At 46.3% G+C, this 23665-nt stretch overlaps 1 protein-coding gene across 6 annotated transcripts in view; it reads left to right on the top strand.

The window, feature by feature from the left end:
• Positions 1 to 23665, top strand: part of B4GALT1 (beta-1,4-galactosyltransferase 1) — a 69646-nt gene that overhangs the window by 20016 nt on the left and 25965 nt on the right. For all 6 annotated transcript variants that reach the window (XR_006196123.1, XR_006196120.1, XR_006196122.1 and 3 more), the window contains exon 2: positions 12770 to 13005. Coding sequence is in view for 2 of the 6 variants with exons in the window: in XM_042913965.1 (XP_042769899.1) it covers positions 12770 to 13005 (236 nt within the window). In the remaining 4 variants the exon portion in view is untranslated. The remainder of the gene's footprint in view (positions 1 to 12769; positions 13006 to 23665) is intronic.

Raw genomic sequence — 23665 nt, 5'->3', positions numbered from 1 at the left:
CTCCCTCAGTTCCAAAGCCATGACCACATATGGTAGAGAAATGTGTTTGAGAAGAGTTTAGAGCAGTCAAGTCAAATAAGATTTACTTTTAGGCCACTTGGATCAGTTAGTGGCTCCCTGGAACCCCAGATTAAGAAGGATTCCGAGACAAGCTCAATGGGCACAGTGTAGAGAGAGTAGAGCGACGTGTGTGCTGTCCACTGTGTAGACACATCCATGAACATCAGAACCCCTAAAGGATTAATGAGTGGAAGATAATGATGACTTTTTTTTTTTTTTTAAATGATAAAAAGCACCTTTATTATTGCTTGGTAAGGACAAGCCTTGCCTTGATGCTAGATAAAATCCTGGATAGACTCCTGACTTTTCTGGTCACTGTCAGGTAGTTTTAAAGTTTTACAGACGCTGTAAGTGATGGTGACTTTTTTTTTTTTAAACAACTTAATTGAGGTATCATTTACATATCAAACATAAAATCCACCTGTTTTAAGGGTGTAATTAAGTTAGTTTTAGTAACTTGACAGTGCTATGCATCCATCATCATAATCTAGTTTTAGAAATTTTCATCACCCAATAAGACCCCTCCAGCCCATTTACATTTAATCTCCTTTGTCACCCCTGGCCATAGGCAACTACTTTTTGCCTCTTTAGATTAGACTTTTATGAACATTTACCTTTTTAACTCAGGTCTTTGGAATTTTTGGCATTCTCTTAAGGATGGCCTTTTATTTTTTATTTTTTATTTTTTATTTTTTGCTAATCAAAGAGTGTCCTTGAGAAAGTATGTCAATCCCTCTGCCCTTCATTTTCCTTCATGTGCAGCCCTGGAGCAGAAACATAATTCCTTAAAAAAATTTTTTTTCCTACCTTTCTTTCCCTCTTTTTTATTTTATTTAATTTTTTAAAGCTCTATGCAGGGGTTGAACTCAGGACTCTGACATCAAGAGTCACATCCTCTACTACCTAAGCCAGTCAGGCATCCCTGAAACATAATTCTTTTTTTTTTTTTAATTTTTAAAAATTTTTATTTAATTTAATTTTTTAATGTTTTTTACTTCTTTTTTTTTTTTAACATTTATTTATTTTTGAGATACAGAGAGATAGAGCATGAGCAGGGGAGGGGCAGAGAGAGGGAGACACAGAATCCGAAACAGGCTCCAGACTCCAAGCTGTCAGCCCGGAGCCCAACGTGGGGTTCCACCCACAAACCACCAGATCATGACCTGAGCTGAAGTCAGCTGCTTAACTGACTGAGCCACCCAGGTGCCCCTAATTTATTATTTTTTTATTTTTTTAATTTTTTTTTTTTAACGTTTTATTTATTTTTGAGACAGAGAGAGACAGAGCATGAACGGGGGAGGGGAAGAGAGAGAAGGAGACACAGAATTGGAAGCAGGCTCCAGGCTCTGAGCCATCAGCCCATAGCCCGATGCGGGGCTCGAACTCACGGACTGCGAGATCGTGACCTGAGCTGAAGTCGGACGCTTAACCGATTGAGCCACCCAGGCGCCCCTATTATTTTTTTAAATTTACATATAAGTTAGTTAGCATATAGTGCAACAGTGATTTCAGGAGTAGATTCCTTAATGCCTCTTACCCATTTAGCCCATCCCCCTCCCACAGCCCCTTCAGTAACCCTCTGTTCGTTCTCCATATTTAAGAGCCTCTTATGTTTTTGTTCCTCTCCCTGTTTTTGTATTATTTTTGCTTCCCTTCCTTTGTGTTCATCTGTTTTGTATCTTAAAGTCCTCATATGAGTGAAGTCATATGATATTTGTCTTTCTCTGACTAATTTCACTTAGCATAATACGCTCTAGATCCATCCATGTAGTTGCAAATGGCAAGATTTCATTCTTTTTGATTGCTGAGTAATACTCCATTATGTATATGTGTGTGTGTGTGTGTGTGTGTGTGTGTGTGTATATACACACCACATCTTCTTTATCCATTCATCCATCAATGGACATTTGGGCTCTTTTTCTGTACTTTGGCTATTGTTGATAGTGCTGCTATAAACATCGGGGTGCATGTGCCCATTTGAAACAGCATACCTGTGTCCCTTGGATAAATACCTAGTAGTGCAATTGCTGGGTCATAGGGTAGTTCTATTTTTAATTTTTTGAGGAACCTCCATACTGTTTTCCAGAGTGGCTACACCAGTTTGTATTCCCACCAGCAGTGCAAAAGAGATCCTCTTTCTCTGCATCCTCGTCACCATCTGTTGTTGCCTGAGTTGTTAATGTTAGCCATTCTGACAGGTGTGAGGTGGTAACTCATTGTGGTTTTGATTTGTATTTCCCGGATGATGAGTGATGTGGAGCGTACTTTCATGTATCGGTTGGCCAGTCTTCTTTGGAGAAGTGTCTATTCATGTCTTTTGCCCATTTCTTCACTGGAGTATTTGTTTTTTGGGTGTTGAGTTTGAGAAGTTCTTGATAGATTTTGGATACTAACCCTTTATCTGTTATGTCGTTTGCAAATATCTTCTCCCGTTCTGTTGGTTGCCTTTTAGTTTTGCTGATTGTTTCCTTCGCTGTGCAGAAGCTTTTTATTTTGATGAGATCCCAATAGTCCATTTTTGCTTTTACTTCCCTTGCCTCTGGAGATGTGCTGAGTAAGAAGTTGCTGTGGCCAGGGTCAAAGAGGTTTTTGCCTGCTTTTTCCTCGAGGATTTTGATGAATTCGTGTCTTACATTTAGGTCTTTCATCCATTTTGAGTTTATTTTTGTGTGTGATGTAAGAAAGTGGTCCAGTTCATTTTTCTGCATGTTGCTGTCCAGTTTTCCCAGCACCACTTGCTGAAGAGACTGTTTTTTTTCCATTGGATATTCTTTCCTGCTTTGTCAAAGATTAGTTGGCCATATGTTTGTGGGTCCATTTCTGGGTTCTCTATTGTGTTCTATTGACCTGAGTGTCTGTTCTTGTGCTAGTACCATACTGTCTTGATGATTACAGCTTTGTAATACAGGTTGAATCCTGGAAACATAATTCTTAATATTCCTCCACCCCTGGTCTGCCACGACTCTTTCGAGTTCTGGTTTGAGGTAGATCCTTGACGCTTCAAGGTGATAGAATCTGACTTTGGCTTTGTTCCGTAGGTTTAGGCCTTGGTACTCTTGGTGATAGAATCCTGGATTGAGTGACCACTCAAGGCTTTTCTGGTGATCTCAAGACCCACATCAGACTGAATTTTGGGGTTATTCTCTCAAGGAACAAATGTTATTTGGTGAAGAGCCTATTCGATGTGGCGGTGTGAGGTTTAGATGAGGAAATGCCACGTTTTCATTAGGTTAGGCTTGTCCACTGCCACAGAATCTCAAATTACAGGCCAAGAACCTGGAGGAAACTCATTTTAAAAGGGAGGGTAGGGGCTCTCCCTTAGATCATGAATCAGGTGCTATATCTGGACACAAAAGGCATATTTAGAGCTTAGGAAGGAGAGTGTTTTTGGCCTTGGTGCCTTGGTCATAGATGTGTCATTAGGACAACAATCTAGATTCTCAAACACCAAAAGCAAGATGGTTCTTGCTCTGTTAGTTCTCTGCTTAAATTCATAGTTGAGCAAGTACTGTGTGGGTCAGCAGACATTTGTGATTTTACTCTATCAGAAGCTGTCCCAAGTACAGAAAGGAATGGGACACAACCCTTACCCTCAAGGAAAGGAGGGTCTAATGGAGGGAGCCTGTAGACAGACTGGTGCCCTCATGCCAAAGGGCATGTAAACGTTGTAATGTTGATTTGGAAAGGGTGTTGTGGGCATCTAGAGCAGGGACTGATCGGTCCAAGGGTTCAGGGAAAGCTTTGAAGAAGAGATGACATTTGGTTTGAACTTTGAAGGATTGTTACTTTACTTCATTTCACAAAGGTTTTTGTTTTTTTTTTTTTTTGTTTTTTTTGTTTTTTTTTTTTTAAGTTTGTTTATTCTGAGAATGAGAGAGTGTGTGTGCATATGCACGAAGGGGGAGGGGCAGAGAGAGAATCCAAAGCAGTCTCCACACCCTCAAATCAGAGCCCCATGCTGGGCTCAAACTCACACCATGAGATCATGACCTGAGCCAAAGTCAGATGCTTAACCAACTGAGCCACCCAGGCGCCCCCACAAAGGTTTTTGATGTAGCTTATAAGGATACATACCATAAAAAGGACAGATATAAATAAATTAAAATCAGAGAAAGAGAAAATGTGACTTAGAAAGTTAAAGACTGGAGAAGAGTTAAAATGTAGATATTCATACCTTAGGGCTCAACATAGTTATTATATCTGTTCCATTGCAAAAACCAAAAGTGAAACATGTTCTATCATATGATAAATATTGTCAGACAGCAGATATACACAGTAGCTCCTGAGTATAGATTGTTTTTCTTGGTACTCACTCTTAAAGAGCTTTATGGGGGTGAGAGGAGGGTGCTGGTCAATGAATGAACCTGTAAACCACCATTTCTCAAAATACAGTCCAGGAACCTGTGCTAAAGTTATCTAGATAAAGTGCTTGTTAAAATGCAGAATCCCGAGGGGTGACTGGGTGGCTCAGTCAGTTGAGTGTCCGACTTCAGCTCAGGTCATGATCTCACAGCTCGTGAGTTTGAGTCCCATGTCGGGGCTCTGTGCTGACAGCTCAGAGCCTGGAGTCTGCTTCAGATTCTGTGTCCCTCTCTCACTGTGCCCGTCCCTTGCTCATGCTGTGTCTCTCTCTTAAGAATAAATAAAAAACATTAAAAAAATGCAGAATCCCGGGCCTCAGTCCCAAACTTACCAAATCAGGAACTCTGGGGGGTAGGAGACAAGAATCTGTAGTTTTATATGCTTTCCCAAATGATTCCTCTTGCACTCCACAGTTTGAACCTCTTCGATAGAAAGAAATCTCACCAGCATTTTGAAAGCTGGTGCAGGGGTGACTGGATGGCTCAGTCGGTTAGGTGTCTGACTTCAGCTCAGGTTATGATCTCACAGTTCATAGGTTCAAGCCCCATGTTGGGCTCTGTGCCAACAGCTCAGAGCCTGGAGCCTGCTTCGGAATCTGTCTCTCCCTCTTTGTCCCTCCTCCACTTATACTCTCTGTCTCTCTCTCAAAATAAATAACATTAGAAAAGAAAAGAAAAGAAAAAAGAAAAGAAAGCCAGTGCAGTAGCAAATAAGAGTACTTGGCCTTGAGGTGCCTGGCTGGCTCAGTCAGAAGAGGATGCAATTCTTGATCTCAGGGCTGTGAGCCCCACGTTGGATGTAGAGATTACTAAAACAACAACAACAACAAACCTTTAAAAATAAAGTGACAAAAAGAGAGTACTTGGCCTTTGTTTGACGATTGGGTGGGAATTTAATGGGGGAGAGGGCAGGGTGTAAGAAAGGCCAGTTTCGCTAATGTGGATGGTTCGTAGATGGTTCGTTGATGGCCAGGTCACTTTCAGATCATATTTTTGGAAGATCTACAAAGTGTGGCTGTTCAGCCATGTGCCAGGGCCACTTCTACAGAGATAGAGGGGCAACTGATGCCACTGTTCTCAATTAGTCCAGTCTCCTCTTGGCCACCTGGGCTCTGCTTTGCAGACCTCCTCTGGTAGGCTTCTTCATTTTTTGAGCAAATACGTTGTTTTTCTCTGTGCCCCCAAATGCAGGGTTCTGAGACCACAAATGTGTTCTGCTTCCTGCTGAAAAAGCATTTCCGTTCCTGGAGTCTAATAGTGGCTTGGATGGTGAGTTGGCAGAAAGAACAGTGGGTGTTGACATTGTATTGAGTGTATGGTGTGCCTGAGACCTATCAAGTCAGCATTAGGACTAGATTATTCCTGTTTTCTGGTCACTGAGTTGTATGTTTTGAAATCTTCATTTTGGTTATTTATTGATTTTTATTTTAGAGAGAGAAAGTGCGAGCTGGGGAGGGGCAGAGGAAAAGAGAATCTTAAGCAGGCTCCACGCTCAATGCGGAGCCTGGCACGGTTTGATCCCGCGACCCTGGGATCATGACTTGAGCTGAAATCAAAAGCCACATGCTCAACTGACCGAGCCACCCAGGTGCCCCTAAAATCTTTATTTTGGAAAACCTTTGCTTATTGGGAAAGGGAAGAAAGAGGGGGTCACACTTCTTGTCCTTGGGTTATGTTTTAAAATATTTATTGTTTGATTAAAAAAATATTTTTAATGTTTATTTTTGAGAGAGAGAGAGAGAGAGAGACAGAGTATGAGCAGGGGAGAGGCAGAGAGAGAGGGAGACACAGAATCCGAAGCAGGTTCCAGGCTCTGAGCTGTCAGCACAAAGCCCAACGCAGGGCTCGAACTCACGAACTGTGAAATCATGGCCTGAGCCAAAGTTGAATGCTTAACTGAGCCACCCAGGTACCCCTTTATTGTTTAATTTTAAAGATATACCCAAAGGTATAGAGAAAAATGTCATGAACATCTAGTTTGAGAAATAAATAATTTCCAGTACTTTAAAAAATTTTTTTCAATGTTTGTTTATTTTGGGGAGAGAAAGAGACACAGAGCATGAGCGGGGGAGGGGCAGAGAGAGGGAGACACAGAATCTGAAGCAGGCTCCAGTCTCTGAGCTGTCAGTACAGAGCCTGATGAGGGGCACGAACTTACAAACTGCATGATCATGACCTGAGCCCAAGTCGGGTACTTAACCGACTGAGCCACCCAGGTGCCCCTATTTCCAGTACCTTTGAAGCCTTTGTGAGCTCGATTTTAAAATTTAACCAGCAATGGTTAACATGAGACTTGAGATGTCCCTTCTGGTAGTTGTCTGTCCCATGCTCTTACATCAGGTTTCCTTGAAGTGTATCAAAATCCTCTTGGTTGCTTGCATCAGTAGCAGGGAAGTGGGGAGAATAGCTGTGTGCCGCACACTCAGGTAAGATTTGCTGGCCTACTCTGTCTCCATGGCTGCCAAGTGGACACAACTCTTGTGTGATCCGTCCTCCCTGATAGGAGCTGCTTCTCTGCAAGGCTTTCCTTGACTCTTCTTCCCCAACACCAGAGTTTGTGCCGTTTCAGCTGTTGTTGCCACTGTCACCTCACCATTGTTTGCTGGTCTCCCTCCCCTCCAAGGGCAAAGCACTGTTCTTAACCTGGCCCTGCCACTCTTGCCTGGCACCAGCCTAGCCCTGTGCAGTAGGTGGTGCTTCTCGTGTCTAGTGCGAGGGGCCACAAGGAGCACCGTGAGTTTGTGGGACCATTGCAGACAGCTGTCACCCCAGGCCTTGGGAATGTGTCAAGACCTGGCTCCCAGCACATATTTGGCCTTCAGATTAGATTGGGACAGAGGAAAATGGCCTACACACATGAGCCTGTGAAAAGCACTGTAGTTGAGTTGGAGAGGCACCATGCCACACTGTCGGGGCTGAGGTCTGGACAAGGAAGACTGCCGGTATCCCGACTGGAGAACTACAGCTCTGGGCACTGCCTAGTCTCACAGTTCCCAAACATTTGAATTTCATTATCCGGAAAAGTTCCAAGAGAAACTTAGGGGCCTGACCCTTGGCTGCCAAGTATGGATTTTTTTTTTTTTTTTTAAACATCACGTTAAAAAAACAAACCCAATTCAATCTCAAAATCTATCATGATCATCTCATAAAAGGACGTTTCACCATTTAAAGAGTAAGAAGTGCTTGACTTTGGATGCCAATAGATTTTTTTTTAAGCATTTTATTTTATTTTATTTATTTATTTTTTTAAATTTTTTTTAACGTTTATTTATTTTTGAGACAGAGAGAGACAGAGCATGAACAGAGGAGGGTCAGAGAGAGGGGCACCTGGGTGGCTCAGTTGGTTAAGCGGCCGACTTCGGCTCAGGTCATGATCTCGCGGTCCGTGAGTTTGAGCCCCGCGTCGGGCTCTGTGCTGACAGCTCAGAGCCTGGAGCCTGTTTAAGCTTTTTAATTTATTATTTTGAGAGAGAGAGTGAGTGACTGAGAGTGTGTGGGAGGGGCAGAGAGAGTGAGAGTGAGAGAGAATCCCAAGCAGGCTCTGCATTGTCAGTGTGGAGACCAGCATGGAGCTTGGACTCATGAACCATGAGACACTGACCTGAGCTGAAATCAAGAGTCAGACACTTAACTGACTGAGCCACCCAGGAGTCCCTGAAATCTTTATTTTGGAAGACACTTGCTTATTGAGAAAGGGACACTTCCAGTACATTGGTTACATTTAGCTTGATGAAGAACAACGTACATTGTGTTCACTTTTACCGTTTTGTCACTGGCTAGTGAAGCATTCTCACCACCCGGCATCAGGCCAAGGATTGTATCTTGAGCCACTGGCCAGCCGGTTGGGAAGGGGTGACTAGATGTTCCAGCCTGTTTTTGCTGAGGCAAGAGGAATGAACTAGTGGCTCAGCCAGCATGAGAGTGAGGCAGGGAGTCCGTGCTGGGTTGGCTCGAGATTAGCAGGGCTTCAGTGGAGGGGCATGTGTGTGTTTGGGTTTGCCATGCCGGGCAAGGGAGCGGTGGAATTTGTCTGAGTTGAGCTCACACATTGAAGTTATTGAGCGCCTTACACGCAAGGCCGTGACCTGGACTCCCAGCCGAGAGGCCCACGTGGCGGGGCTTTAGCCGGGGGAGCCAAGGACAGGCTCACATCTGCTCAGCTGCTTACGTAACCCTGCTTCCAGCTCCCAGAGCCAAGAAAACACACAAGCCAGCCCAGCAGGGCCTAGGGCCTGTGGTAGCACACGCCATGCGCCGCACAGCAAGGGAGACTTGGCTCAGCCTGCGGACTGTCATGAAGCCCTCAGCCCTCTGCTTCCTCCCCTCATCCCTCTCTGAGGCCCCCGGCAGTGACTCTGAGGTCTGATAGCAGTTTATTGTAGTTCGAGGCAGAGCCAGTCACTGCCTTCCTGGAGTCAGAGCTGTCTGCATTTTGTCACTGGGACAGAGCCGGGTGTGCCATGGAGGACCGCCCCTGCAGCATGGTAAGGGGGTGTGCGGGGCACTCAGGGAGGCCTCCTGACTGCCACTGGACCCAGGAGGCATTTGGCTCCAGGTCTGCAGCCGCTGCTGAGGGCTGAGGGCTGACCAATCTCAGGCATGAGCCACAGGGCTCTCAGAGCTGTAGAGCCTTCAGAGAAAGCAAATGGGGAAAGGATATCCCAGGGTAGCAGGATCGGGGACCAGGGTGCTCTGATGCACTTCAGACATGATGCGGGTTGTCCGCAGTGACAGGAGCAGGAGAGTGAGAAGAGGCTGTTCAGCAGTAAAGCTCTGCATGAAGCCACTGGAGGAGCAAGTCCCTGAGACAGCTGTGAACCAGGGTAGTTTTCACTTAGGTTCTCATACCCTCAGCAGGGAGCTCCTTCAAGTCAGGAGCCATCTTGCCTATTGCTGTCACCTCCCCCTGCCCCTCAACCTGGTGCACATTCTGGCACACAGTAGGTGCCCAGAAAGTACTGACTAAAACAAATTGGAGGTGGCTTTGACACATACCATAGGAAAAGTTGGCATTAAACACCTCAGAAGACTCTGGTCTGGCACTTGAGTTGGCTCCCGTGGATTGTCACACACCGTTGACACCTTCTGTGTGTGAGTGGGTGAGTGTGCTGGGGGGGAATAGAAGATGGACCACCTAGGTTATCAGCTCCCAGAATTGGGTGGACAGTGGTGTCAGTTGCTGAGGAAACCCTGGAGCAAAAGCAGATTTTGTCATAGGTGATGGTGGTGGTGGGGTTGGGGGAGAGTTCTTTCGGCGCAGCTTGTGTTCCAGCCCCTCAGTCTGCAAATGGGAAAGAGGTATCCTGAGAGTGGGTGGTACTTGCCTGAAGATCATCCAGCAAGTCACTGGGGGAGCTGAGCTGGGGCCCAGGCAGCCTTTTCTCCTGTCCGGGAAGCTGCCTCAGGACCACTGTTTTACAGTCCCCGAATTGGCAAAACCAAGATGTTCTCTGACCTGCAGGTGTCTGCTCTAGGGAAGCTGGGCAGACCAAGTGTGAATTCCTGTCTTCTGGGTTGGTTTCAGAAGGTGTGAGCAAGTTGGTAGGGTGACAGTCCAGATGCCTCTTGGGTTCCCGAAAACAGAGTTATGTTTAGCAGCATCTTCAGAACCAAAGGTAGGGTGGAGCTGGAGGGTTGCAGATGTCGTGGGGCCCTCTGAAGTGAGAAGAGCCCAATGATGCATCTTCTTTTCATGTTTTTCACATGCGCACTGTGCAGCAGGGCCTCCCAGGGTTCTGCTGTCTGAGCTCTGGTAATGAGAGCAAAAGGGTGAAGCCAGATTGGGAGTTTAATTTTAAGATTCTGGTCTGTCTCAATGCAAAAGTCTATTGTTAGAGGAAAGAAGGAAGGACATTTCTGGCACAGATTAAGTGTGGATATAAGCATGGTTTATTGGAGTGGGAAGGGAGGCAGAGCTGAGACTGAAGGGCTTTGGTGCCACGGTAAGAAATCTGGTCTTACTCCATCAAAGACCACACAGGAGCCATCAGGGTTTTTGTAGCAGCAAAGTGATATGATAAGATCTGTGTCTCAGAAGAAAATAAACAAGGGCCGCCTGGGTGGCTCAGTCAGTTATGCGTCTGACTTCGACTCAGGTCATGATCTCATGGTTTGTGGGTTCGAGCCCCATGCTGGAGCCTGCTTGGGATTCTCTCTCTTACTCTTCCTCCCCCTTCCTCCCTCTTCCTCCCTCTTCCTCCCTCTTCCTCCCTCTTCCTCCCTCTTCCTCCCTCTTTCTCCCTCTTCCTCCCTCTTTCTCCCTCTTTCTCCCTCTTTCTCCCTCTTTCTCCCTTTTTCTCCCTTTTTCTCCCTCTTTCTCCCTCTTCCTCCTTCTCTCTTTGCCCCTCCCCTTCTTGTGCTCTCTCTCTCTCTCTCTTTCAAAATAAATGAATAAACACACTTTTTTAAGAAAAGAAGAAAATAAGTGAATGGGAATGGGTCCCTTGATGATGGAACTGAGTCAGCACTGGAGGGAGGGAAGGGTGAGAAGTACCAGGGTATGCTGGGGAAGAGGAGATGGGGAGTTTGCACCTCCTGACAAACAGGAGGAGCAAGAGGCACATCTTTTCTGGGGCTCATTTCAGCAGGGTGAGTGACCTCTGGGGATAAGGGGTGCTTGGAGTGCCACATTATTGATAAACAAATAGGGCACCCAAGGCCTTGCCCTGGGCCTTGGGTGGGTCCCACCAGCATATTTCAGGTGAACTTGCTCCCGGTTTGTGGTCAGCATTCTCACTGCTGTTCCGCAGTTTCCTTTTTTCTTGTGGCTAGTCGGCTTCACAGGTGAAGCTGGTTACACTAGAGTAACAGTTCTCAAAATGTGTTCCCTGGTAGGATGGTTCTATGGCCAAATAAGTTTGGGAAATGGTGGGTTAAATAAAGTGGAGGGGGATTCTTGGTGGTACAACTTTTCAGAACCTTTGGTGAGCCTCATACTTTCCAGAAGCAAGTTTTGGTATGCCAGGTTCCCAGACTCACTTGACCAGGGGACATGTTCTTCCATTGAGCATCTTACTGGAATTAATGTTTCCTGGAACCTGTTTTGAGAGAATCTGGCCTGCTGGGAATACTGGGGCCCTAGGTTTGAGTGCTGACTCTGTCCCCAGTTCCCTCTATACCCCTGGGCCTGTCATCTTTTCCCTGCCCTCACCATCCAGGCCACATGAAGGACGGTCCCCAGCTGGGGAGTGGAGCCCTCTCCTGGCTCCACCTTAGGAAACGAGGACTTCCATGTCTGGATCTTGACCTTTGTTTGTCTCTCCCTCTACTCACCTACCACTGTTTCAAAGTCTACCATCCACATCTCATCGATTTTTTTTTTTTTTTTTCTTCTAAGCTCTTATGAACTTATTTCTCTCACCTGGAGCTGTGTGCTTCCAGGCTGGAAACCTGGGAGTCCTCTCGGACTTTTCCTCTGTTCTTTAGTCCCTTTGTTACTCCATCTCCTGTGTTTACCAAGCATTCTTCTTTGATGTGCTTTTCAGCTGTTTCTCCTCTCTTCCCCTTAGTCTGCTCTGGGGTCTCAGTTCCTTGAGTCCCTACCTCTGGAGTTTGTTGTTGTTGTTGTTGTTTTTAAAGTTTATTTATTTTGAGAGAGAGTGAGAGAGAGAGAGCAGGGGAGGGGCAGAGGGAGAAGGAGACAGAGTCTCAAGCAGGCTCCACACCATCAGCACAGAGCCCGATGGGGGGCTTGAACTCACAAACCGCGAGATCATGGCCTGAGCCAAAACCAAGAGTTGGACGCTTAACTGACTGAGCCACCCAGGTGCCCCAGAGGTTTGTTTTTTTGTTTTTTATCTGTGCATCAGGTGTCTTCCTGAGACAGGGGTTACTTGTGCTCCTCCTTCCTGCCTTCTGATTTGAGGCTGATTTCCACAACACCACCCTCCCCGACACACACACACACACACACACACACACTCCCCTTTCTCCCACTGGGCTAGGTTCAGAGAGTTGATGGAAGTCATTTGTCCAAGGTCACATAGCTGGGGTGTGGCAAGGTTAGGTCTCAACCTCAGGATTTCTGAGAAAGTGCTTTCTCATCCATGTTCTCTGATCCTTACAACGTTTCAGGAAGTCTAAGCAGCAGTCACTCCATTTCGAAACATTTACGGTGGAGAAACACAGAATCTCAGGGGAGTGGGTCCTGGGCAGATGAGTGCTTCATAGGCTGACCAGCTGTCTGGCTTTGCCTGGTACTAAGGGGTTTCTTGGGATGGTGGATCACGCTAGCACTGGACAGGGGTGTCTTTTCCACAGCCACACTGCCTCTCAGGAGATGTCTTCTGAGGCTGTGGCCTGGGGGAACCCTATAGCTTGCTAACTTCTCCTTCCTTCCACCTCTCTAGTTGGCCCCATGGTGATTGAATTTAATATGCCTGTGGACCTGAAGCTTGTGGAGAAACAGAACCCAGAGGTGAAGGTGGGCGGCCGCTATACCCCCAAGAACTGCATTTCTCCCCACAAGGTGGCCATCATTATTCCATTCCGTAACCGGCAGGAACACCTCAAGTACTGGCTGTATTACTTGCACCCAGTCCTACAGCGTCAGCAGTTAGACTACGGCATCTATGTTATCAACCAGGTGAGGTTTGGGGAGACGGAGTGAGGGAGGGAGTGTGTGTATGTGTTTACGTGCATGTGTGTACATACATAGATGTGCGCAAATATGTGAGTAATAAGGGCTAAGAGAAAGAAAAGATACTAGACATGGCATTTTATAACCTCACCACCATCACCCTCCTTAATGCAGATAAGCTAAATACCATACAACTTGCTTGTTGCTGTCAGCTCTTTAGGCAAGGGTAATCGCTGGGGTATTTTGTTTTCTTTTTGCTGGAAGTAGCCTTCCAGCAAAATTGAGAGAAAAATGACAATCCTAACTCCCCCAAAGTAAAGCACTGATTATTTCCTGTCTTTGAGTAGCTGTGTGTTTTCCTTTAGGGAAAAACAAACAAACAAACAAAAACACAAAGCATCCATTTAAAGGTCAGAAGTTTAGCAACTTTGAGATTATAAAGTCTAACTATTTTCTGGGACCCCTGCTGGAGATAGCATCCTTAGATCACCTGAAAGCCAGCCCCCAGCAAAATGGCTGGGAAAGTCCGATTCGTAGGCCACCCAGTGTCATGTGCACTGGGCTGGGTCTGAGAAAAGAGCTTCTCACTGCATGTCTGATTTGTGTGTGTTGAGCTTAGCCGTGCTTAGGAAACCAATGCTGAAGACATGTCAGCCTTCATCACCATGACCTGGGGAATCAGATTGATCTAAAATTGGTTTTTTAAAAATAACTTTGCTCATTTCCAGTCTGAGAAGCATTATTCTTTTTCTATGAGTATAACTTGGGTGTTGTGTGTTTAAATACTAAATTCATATCTTTATAGACTATAACCTGCTATGTGGAATAACACATTTACCCTATCTACACACCAAGGTTTATTGAAATTCATCTGAAGAGACACAGTATACCCATTTCTGAAAGGCTTATTCTCCATTTAATATCAAGATAAATTGTGGATCTGCTTGAGGTAGTAAAATTGGTGGCAGTTGACAGCTTCCCTTAGAGGGACGGTGTATGCCTTCCTTGGACCAGAGGGAAGCTGGAAATAGCAGTGTGTCCATCAGTCATTTCTGAGCACTGTCATGACAATGACATAGTTTGCAGAGAGTCATTAAAGAAGGAAGGTCCCAGTTCTATCTGTCCTGAAGCTTCCATCCCCACTGTGGCAAGTGAGACCCTTCCAGGAACAATTTATTAACAATCCCAAATAGTATGTGATTGGATGGCAGCTGCCAAATGCTTTGGAAGCTCAGAGGAAGGAGAGAGCAGTGACCTGGAAGAACCAGGACATAAACTAGGTTCTAGAGACTGGAGGGACACCTGGGCATCTCAGCTGTAGCCAGTGACCAGGGACCTCAATGCAGAAAGGAGCTTTGCATATTGATCAAGTTGACCGTAGGTGTAGGAATGCGGCAGAGGTGATAGGGCCAGGTGCAGAAGCTGAGTCTGTCAGGCAGGGGAGAGCAGAACAGCCCTGTTACAAGGGAACTGAAGCTCAAGGTGGGGGAGTAGGCAGCAGGCAAACCCCTCAAGGCACTTTGAGTCCCTTGGCCAAATGAGGCACAGACTTGGGCCCTGAGAAAATCTGCAGGCAAGACCACCAGACAGTTGTGGGTCATCTTAGAAGAATATTTGAGAATGTAAGAGAAAATAGGTAAATGCTCTGCAAAATCCAAGCCACTTCAATCTGACAAGTTATTTAAGAAAAGCCGTGTCATCAAGGAACATTTATTTGGCTGATGCCAGTAAACACTTGTTGATCATGGTGAGATTCAGGAGCATTATTAAAACAATGACAGTGAGTGCCCAGAAGAGGAAGCCGCCATCACCAGGAGCCAGGAGGAATTACTAAAAACAAGCCACGCCGCTATATCTCCTTCCTCTCTTTGACAGTTATTTATACCAGTAGATAAGTGATACGCTGTAGATACAGTGTTGTCAGATCTTATTATGCAAAACATCTAATGGCCTCCCACAAACCTGCCTGAACTAGACAACTGTGGTCTAGATAGCATATAAATTAGATTAAAATATATACTTGGGTGAAAGAGTTGGTGGTGATGCTGAGTCTTTGAATTTAGGTGACTGAGGTCAAGGAAAGCTGGAGAGAAGGATGCTGATGTAGAGATGTGTCACATTTTAAGTGAATGTGAGACTTCCCCATTCAATTATAAAGTCAAAACAAATATTGGACCAGTGAAATTTAGCCATGAACTTAAATTCCTCTGACTAATTTATACAGATAATTTCCAGGTTTCAAACAGCAAGTTTCTGAAAGTTTTACACCAGTTACGTGCTCCTGCCTGCCCCAGTCCAAGCCGGCAGACCAAGCACACAAGCCAGCTTGGACAGCGTGGCACTGCCGTGCTGGCTAGCACTGGACAGCACATCAGACAGGGCTTCTTCCCAAGTGTGCTTTCTGAAATGGAGCTCTGAGGCCAAACACATTTGAAAAATGCTGGATTGAACAACCGGGAAGCAGGCTTCATTCCTACAGAGCCTTTAGTGTACTAGCATACGTTACAGCCTCCAGAACTACTCGGCACACAGTGATTCCTGAGCTTGGGTGACTGGAGGTCGCTTTTCCAAGAGCCATCTCAAGCAATTAATGTTCTATGACTTACACTTTGGGGAAAGCAGGCCTAAACAGATGCCTCCCCCCTTCACCTCTTTACTTCCCTAGGATACTGGGAAACCACCCCCCACCTCCATCTCTTCCCACCTGCAACTTAGCATTGGACATATTTTATTTTTAGCTTTCCAAACATATTTACATCTTTTTTCCCCTCTAGTCTTGTCAGTATCATCATCTCCACCCCTGCCCCCCCCCCCCACCATGTCTTTTTGCTTTTCTATCTTTTCCTTTTCTAAGGATTAACTTTCCACCTTAGGAAAATCTCCACTCCCCCCACCCCCACCCCCATCTCTTTCTCTCCCAGCTAATCTTATTTATTCTGCTCCAACTCTACCCTGATTGTTTCTTTGGGAAAATAATGATCTGACTTCCAGATAACCGAATCATGAAGAAAACAAGTTTGCTCTACTTTTCCCATAAAGAATATCATCTGTATGATCTCAATAAAGAACACACAATAAACTAGTGATAGGAAACCTAATCCTTGAAAAGAGGCAGAAGAACAAACATTTGGAGCATGCCCCACCTACAAATTAGGAACTTCCTCTCTTCTCTGTTTTGTTGTTACATAGAGAAGAGGAAGAAAGGGAGTTGGTAGCATCTGGCTTTGACCTTTGTGTAAATTGATGGCATTCAAGTCTCCTGTCATCTCCCTGCCTCAGACACCTTGCTGTCATTTTGACTCTTCATTCACTGCCCACCCCATTTAAGATTAGAGAGACTGCTTAAAGTAGGAGGCACCTCTGAGACATCTATTCTGAGGGTTCTCAAACAAGTTTTTGAGAACAGAACCTACTGCCCCATTAAATTGCTATGCAATCCCCCCATCAACTGCAGGCCACTATGGCACTATTCTGCTTGAAGTGCAGACCATGTCCCCATCTCTACCCTTAACTTCCCCTTCATTCTTCGCTGGGATCTGCCTGGACCCCTGAGGCCAGGTAGTATGAAAATGTGTATTCTATTGCACACATGAGGAAACTGAGGCTCAGAGAGGGGGAAGTGACTGGTAGGAAGTCATAGAAGTAATAGTAGGGTCCAGCTCAGACTTTAGTCCCTGTCACTTAGTGCCCTCTCACTGCATCAGCACGAACTCTGACCTCGAGACCATTTGGTCCCTTCCTCAAAGCCTTTCTCAAAGCTGGGTATAAGGGCTGGGAGCAAGCTTCAGGCTTGGACTGCCTGAATTCCAGCTCTGCCACCTCCCAGCTCAGTGATGGAGGCTTGAATTCTTCAGACCTCCATTTCCTTATTGGTGGGAGAGGAAGGTTTTAGTATTTACACAGGGGACTGTAAGGCACTTGACAGATGAACCCTCAGTAAGCATTAACTATTACTGCCATGATTTATGTTCCTTCTTGCCACTCATCCCTCTTTTCTTCCTGCCTATTTCCTTGCCCAGCATTATAGCAATGAACTCTTTACTGCTCTCCCTGCCTCCTGCTTCACCTCTACTCAGTACCAGCCTCAAGACCCTCCCATTTGTGTCCTTGATGGGGTCAGAGGATACTGGATAATGACAGAAAACAATCTCAGGGCACTTAGGGACCATGTCAAGCCTAACAGCTTCTTCTGAGTAGGGTTGTGTCTCAAGCTCTGCACATAGGGGTGAGCTTTCATGGGCTTTGTGGCTCCTATCCTTGTCTATATTAAGCTATTAACCACTCCCTTTTGGTTTAGGCCCCTCTAATTACCACAACAACCTGCATCTCACAGTAAGTGTGGTGGAGAGGGAGCGGCAAAGGCTTTACCAGTTGAGATTGCGGTTCATCCGCAGGTCTCCACCGCTCCTCCTACCCTGGCCCGCCAGCCTTCCAGCCTCCCATTAGGGTTCTGGCACGTCCCGCTGTCTTGGAGCGCAGGGTGCTGCTCTGTGGCGCAGATGTCCCACCCAGGGTCTAACACTGAGACCTTGGTGCAGAGGTGGATAGCAAGATGTCATAGAAGATGGGGGAGGAGCACTGCACTTCCTCGCACTTTAATCAGGAAAGGAAACTGTAAAACCACCCAAGGTGAAAGGAAGGCAGGTTGCCACCTGGTAGTAATAGCCGTACGTAAGAAACAGAGGATGTTTGTGAGATTAATCAGCATAAAACTTAGCAAACAGGTGAGGAATGCAGGCCTAGTTAGTCAGGCAGGGGTGTAATAACCATGTCATAACTATGGCAGCCCTTTGCCCTGAGTCAGTCAGTGCCCAGGCCTGGTCTCTCCAATTCTGTTCGTGTATCCTCTGGGGCTTCTGATCTCGCTTGGCTGCCCAAGATCTTTGTAGTTCTGACCAGGTCACTCTCTAAGCCCTTCAGTATGTCCCCACTGCCCACAGCCAAGGGTCTAAAGGGTCTGAAGCCCTGAACTTAGCTTCTGAGACCTTCTGCAGTCCAGACATGACCTATTTACAGCCATTTCCTCCTCAGCCCTCCTTTATTTACACACGATGTCACAGCCACACCTAGCTCTCCATCTTCAATGAGACATATTCTGTGTTCCCCTCCTCGTGCCTTTGCTTAGGCTGCCAACCCTCCCACCCTGTGTGCTTTTCCTTCGGTCCTTCCCCTAGTGGCTCTTTTCTAATCACCATGTGAGTGCCTCCCACCCCCCACCATTAGCTCTGTGAAGCCTTGTAATAGAGCTGACTTCTCCTTCCCTGCTGTTCCTGGGCCACTCAGTGCTTTCTAGTGAGGAGTGAGGGCTGATTCCACGTGTGCATGCCCTCCCTGGCCTGCAGCCTCTAGACCCCAGGCCCCTCAGGTCTGCCTCCCTCTGCCTCCCTGACCACATATCTCCATGCATGGTCCAGTGTTCATTCAGGGTTTGGCGCTAGAAGCTGCTCCCTTGTGACTATTGCCCACTTACTTAACATGCACCCTCAGCATCCCTTCCTTGATCCTGGTTCTCTGGTGAGGTCTGTTCCTCTTGGCAGTGAAGCCTTCTTCCCCAGTCAGGCCAGGTCATGACTCTTGGGAGCCAACCTGCACAGCCCTTCCCCAAGACATCTCCCCAAAGCTGCCTCCTCCTTGCTGACCAGAGCAGGCTGCCTGGGACATGGCCATCAGGGTGACCTTGCTTTTCAGGAAAAATGCAGAGAAAAATGCATGGTTGTTGATGGTCATAAAACTTTATGGTCCTTTGGACTGAACCTTTTTCATGGTCTCACTTTGAATTTTGACCCTGCCAGCCTTCCAATGAGGCAAATGGGTACTCTCATTGTTCCTGCTGAGAGAAAGCTCACAAAGGTAAGCAACTTGCTCGGGGCCCCATGATGGCTGAGTGGCAGAGCTGGGCTTTGGAGAGAGATCACCTAAGGCCTGTGGAATGCCTTACTTTACCATGTTCATTCCCAAACACACTCATTCCCCTCACTGGGAGACAGCTCCATATCCACTTGGCGACACCGCCGTGAGTCCTAGTGTGTCATGAGAGGTGGGTAGCAGCTTTGGAGTAACCACCTCAGAACCGCCCAGGAGGCTTGCCCAGTTATCATACTGACAGGTAAATCCTGGCTTGAAAGCCTGGGGGTGCAGCGGGGGGGGCCTGCCTAAGGACTCTTTGAACGTGGAATTTTTTCCCTCTTCTTTTTTTTTTTATCTGTGCACTGCTGTAAGGTAGTTCCAGGCTGCCTGTCTGGAACGAAGTGTGGCCAGGTTTGGAGACAATGAGTGAGAGCATTTGTCACCACACCTCAGCAGCTTATCTGTGTGACTGTGCTGAGTAGCTGGTTCCTACATGAGGCCAAGATAAATTAGAGTGAATTGGACTCGTGGGCCCATCCCATTTTGGAGGACAGCTGCTTGGGCCTATGACCCCAGTGGTTTGGTTTCTGTTTTGATCATGTCCGTTCACCATCCTCGTCCCCCCGCCCCCCCACCCCCATCCCTGCCTTCTATTTTCTCCTAAAGCTGTCAGTGCCCAGACTGATGTGTGCAGAAATGGGGCTCGGGAGTGGTAGGTCCAGTCCTATCCTGTAGCACCCCCTTGCTTGAGCACTGGGACCTTCTGGATCCTGGGGCCCAGGAGCATCATAACAAGGCTGGGAGTGTCTGTGTCCACTGTGTCCACCATAGCTTGTGTGCTGTCCCAGTGATTGATGGTTTCCTTTGCTGTGTCTTTCCTCTCCCTGTCTGTGGCTTGGTCCATTCTCCTGGGGAATGTGTCAAAACACGTACAGGTACTCACAGAGCTCATGGATTGCCTCCCTGGACATTGTACTAGGAAATGTCTTTTTCCCTGCTCACCTGTGACTTCATGAGAGGGAGTGCCAGCTTGTTAGGAATTTGCCTTTGCCCTGGAACAAGAGGGGTCAGAATGGGGCCCCTTTTCTTCACAGCCTTGACATTGCCTCTCTTCCTTACCTCTCTCGTTGCGTCCATCTTTGTCTCTTTTTTCTTTTTCTTTTTTTTTCTTTCTCGTGGGGGTTTTTTGCTTTTACTTGTCAATCCTGTTTGTAGCAAAGCAAGCTGAAGGAGGAGCTCCTCTCTGTGATCTGCTTCTTACTCTCCACCTACCTCCTCTTCTGTGCCCTCCACCTCCTAAAGAGAGAGAGAGAGAGAGAGAGAGAGAGAGGAGTGCCGACCTAACTACTGCTGTGACTGCTGCTGCTGCTGCCACCACTGCTGCCACCCCTGGTAATGTCCATGTGCCCCAAGTCAAACCCAGAGCCCAGGCTCTGCTGGTCATGGGGAAGCCATGTCAGTAATCCTAAGAGTGTGCCATCCTCCAGCTCTGGGGTCTCTCAGGCAAGGTCATGGTCTCCGTGGTCTTGCTTGCAAATGCTGAGGTTGCTGGAAGCCAGCCTGTTGTGCAGAGGTCTAAGATAACTTTGCCTTAAAATTAAGCCACAATTGAGCTCATACCGTATGTGTATATACTTTTGTGTCCTGCTTTTTTCTTAAAATTCTATATCATCAGCATCTTGCCATGTTATTTCAGTCTTCATAATCACCACTTTCCATGCTCTCAGAGTAGTTGAGCATGTAGCTGTGCCATAATTAACTTAGCCCTTCCTCTAGGTCGAAGGCATTTAAAGAACCTCCACTTTCTCACCAGTGTAAATAACACCGGAATGAACATCTCTGAATCTGAAGCTAATTTGGTGTCGCTTCTTCCACATTTAGAATCCTCTCTCCAGGCTAGATTTTCCAATACAGAATTATGGGTTCAGAAGCAGTGTAAACATTTTTACAGTCCTTCATATAAATGGTCAGATTGCTTTCTGAGAAAGAAGCCTTTATTTTCTAAAGTGTTTTTCTGCAGAAAGATCTCAGGGCCTCAGGTCCAGGGAAGGAGGCAGGCATCCTGCTCTTGCTCCTGTGGAGCTGGGGATTAAAAACTGCTTTCTGGGCTCACCTCAGTCAGAACCCAGAACCCCTGCTGGGCTGTTTGATTTGCTCAGTTCTCTCCGAAGGCAACTTAGGGCTTCTGACCTATGTCCGGTAAGGGCCAACGATGTGCTCACTCTTGCCAATTACTTTGGCAAGCAGAGAGCCACCACCCCCTCAGCTCCTTGACCCTGAAGGGCCCCATTTCCTTTACTCCCTGGGTGAAGAGCTGAATGAAGTCTCAGACTCAGGTTTTGTTGAGGGCCCTTTCCAAGTTTGAGGTTGCCATACTATTATGGTTAAGAGCTGAGGCCCAATTGCTGTGAAATCATGGCTGAGTGGATATTAGCCTTCCACAAACTCAGCATTTGTATAAATCCGGCAATTCTCTGGGGATCACCTCCCAGCCAGCCTGTCTACTACCCCTAGGTCCACACGTAGGCCTGTGGGCAGTCCTGCCACAGGATCGCTCAGCCCAGCCAGAGCTTTGTCTGCTCTCCTGTCACCCACTTGGCCTAGGCCTTTTCTCTTGGTGTCTGAGTGGGCACAGAAAAGCACACAGGAGGAGTTTCAGCAAATGTGTCCACTTGACTGTAGACCTGCCTCTGAATCTGTGGGGTTGAGAGCCTGTGGGTTACTGTGGGTATTGAGCAGGGACCATGTGTGTATGACTTTGTGATGGGCCGGGGCATGTGTATGGGAGCAAAACTGTCTCATCACATGGAATTTTTGATTCTTTGAGTCTTGGCTTCGGCTTGCTGTTTTCCAACCTCATTGTTGCCGTGTCTTTTGGCAGAGGAGGGGCCAGGTATGGTCAGTCCCCAAGCTGTCTTGGCTGGGGGAAATGTCTACTGGTGTACACACATGGGCCTGACGTCCAGGAAAGGTGGGGTGGTTTAACCAATCATTTAGCGACTGTTAGAACTTGGGTAAGGGCGACCATGGCCTTCTGCAGCTGGTCATGTGTCTTGCTGCAATCAGGAGAAGGCTTCTGTTGCTTTAGCCATAGCCAGGATTTGCCTGGGGATTAGACCAGACTCTGGTACCTATTCTATTAAAAAAAAACAACAACATTTTTTTTTTTTAATGTTTATTATATTTATTTTTGAGAGAGAGAGAGAAAGAGAGACAGAGTGCGAGCGGGACGGAGAGAAAGGGAGACACAGAATCTGAAGTAGGCTCCAGGCTCTGAGCTGTCAGCACAGAGCCTGACTTGGGGCTCGAACCCACACACTGTGAGATCATGACCTTAGCCCAAGTCCTATGCTTAACTGACTAATTCCCTCAGGCATCCCTACAATTGCCTCTTTAACTTGGAACTGCTCAAAAGCAGGGCCTGTGTCTTTTCCTTTTCTGTATCCCTATAGCTAAGCATGAAATAGATACCCAATAAATGACAAGAAAGAATATGAGAAAGAGGGGAAATATAATCCTTGGTCCTTCCCCTGTCTCTGGAGCTGGCTTTTCTTTCTTTTTGGCAATCACTTTACTGAGATATAATTATATACCATACAATCACCTATTTAAAGTACATAATTGGGGCACCTGGGTGGATTAGTCAGTTAAACATCCTACTCTTGATTTCAGCTCAGGTCTTGATCTCAGGGTCATGAGCCCCATGTTGGGCTCCATGCTGGGCATGAAGCCTACTTGGAAAAAAAAAAAGGAAAAGATAAAGCACATAATCCATTACTACAGTCAATTTCAGAACATTTTCATTATACCAAAAATAAACCCCATTTTTCTTAGCTACTAAATCCCTTCATTCCCCCCAGCCCTAGGCAATGACTAATATACTTTCTGTCTCTTTAGATTTGCCCATTCTGGGCATTTCATATAAATGAAATTATGCAATCTGTGGTCCTTTATGACTGTCTTCTTTGATTTAACATGATGTTTTCAGGGTTCATCCATATGAGAGCATTTATCAGTACTTCATTCTTTTTTTTTTTTTTTTTACTGAATAACATTGCATTGTATGAGTATAGTACATTTTATTTATTTGTTCATTAATTAACAGACATTAATGTTTCTGCTTTTTACCTGCTTTGAATAATGCTACTATGAATGTTATATAAAAGTTTTTGTGTAGACATATGTTTTCATTTCACTGGTTATATACCTAGGAGTAGAATTGCTGAATCATAAAGTAATTCTTCGTTTATCCACCTGAGGACCTGCCAGACTGTTTTCCAAGATGGCCGCACCATTTTACATTCCCACCAGCAGTATGTGAGGGTTCCATTTTCCTTTTTTCTTTTTTAAAATTTTTACTTTTTTATAATTTCTTAGTGTTTTATTTATTCTTGAGAGAGAGCATAAATTGGGGGAGGGGCAGAGAGAGAGGGAGACAGAATTCAAAGCAGGCTCCAGGCTCTGAGCTGTCAGCACAGAGCCTGACACAGGGCTCGAACCCACAAACTGTGAGATCATGACCTGAGCTGAAGTCAGACACTTAACCAACTGAGCCACCCAGATGCCCTTTTTAAATATTTATTTATTTTGAGGGGCGCCTGGGTGGCTCAGTCGGTTAAGCCTCCGACTTCAGCTCGGGTCACGATCTCATGGTCCGTGAGTTCGAGCCCCACATCGGGCTCTTCACTGACAGAGCCTGGAGCCTGCTTCTGATTCTGTGTCTCCCTCTCTCTCTGCCCCTCCCCCGTTCATGCTCTGTCTCTCTCTGTCTCAAAAATAAATAAACGTTAAAAAAAAAAAAAAATTAAAAAAAAAAAAA

The sequence above is a fragment of the Panthera leo genome, chromosome D4, assembly GCF_018350215.1.
Source record: "Panthera leo isolate Ple1 chromosome D4, P.leo_Ple1_pat1.1, whole genome shotgun sequence".
NCBI lineage: Eukaryota > Metazoa > Chordata > Mammalia > Carnivora > Felidae > Panthera > Panthera leo.
Note: the sequence above shows the minus strand (reverse complement) of the source record. Positions and strands in the feature narration are given on the sequence as shown.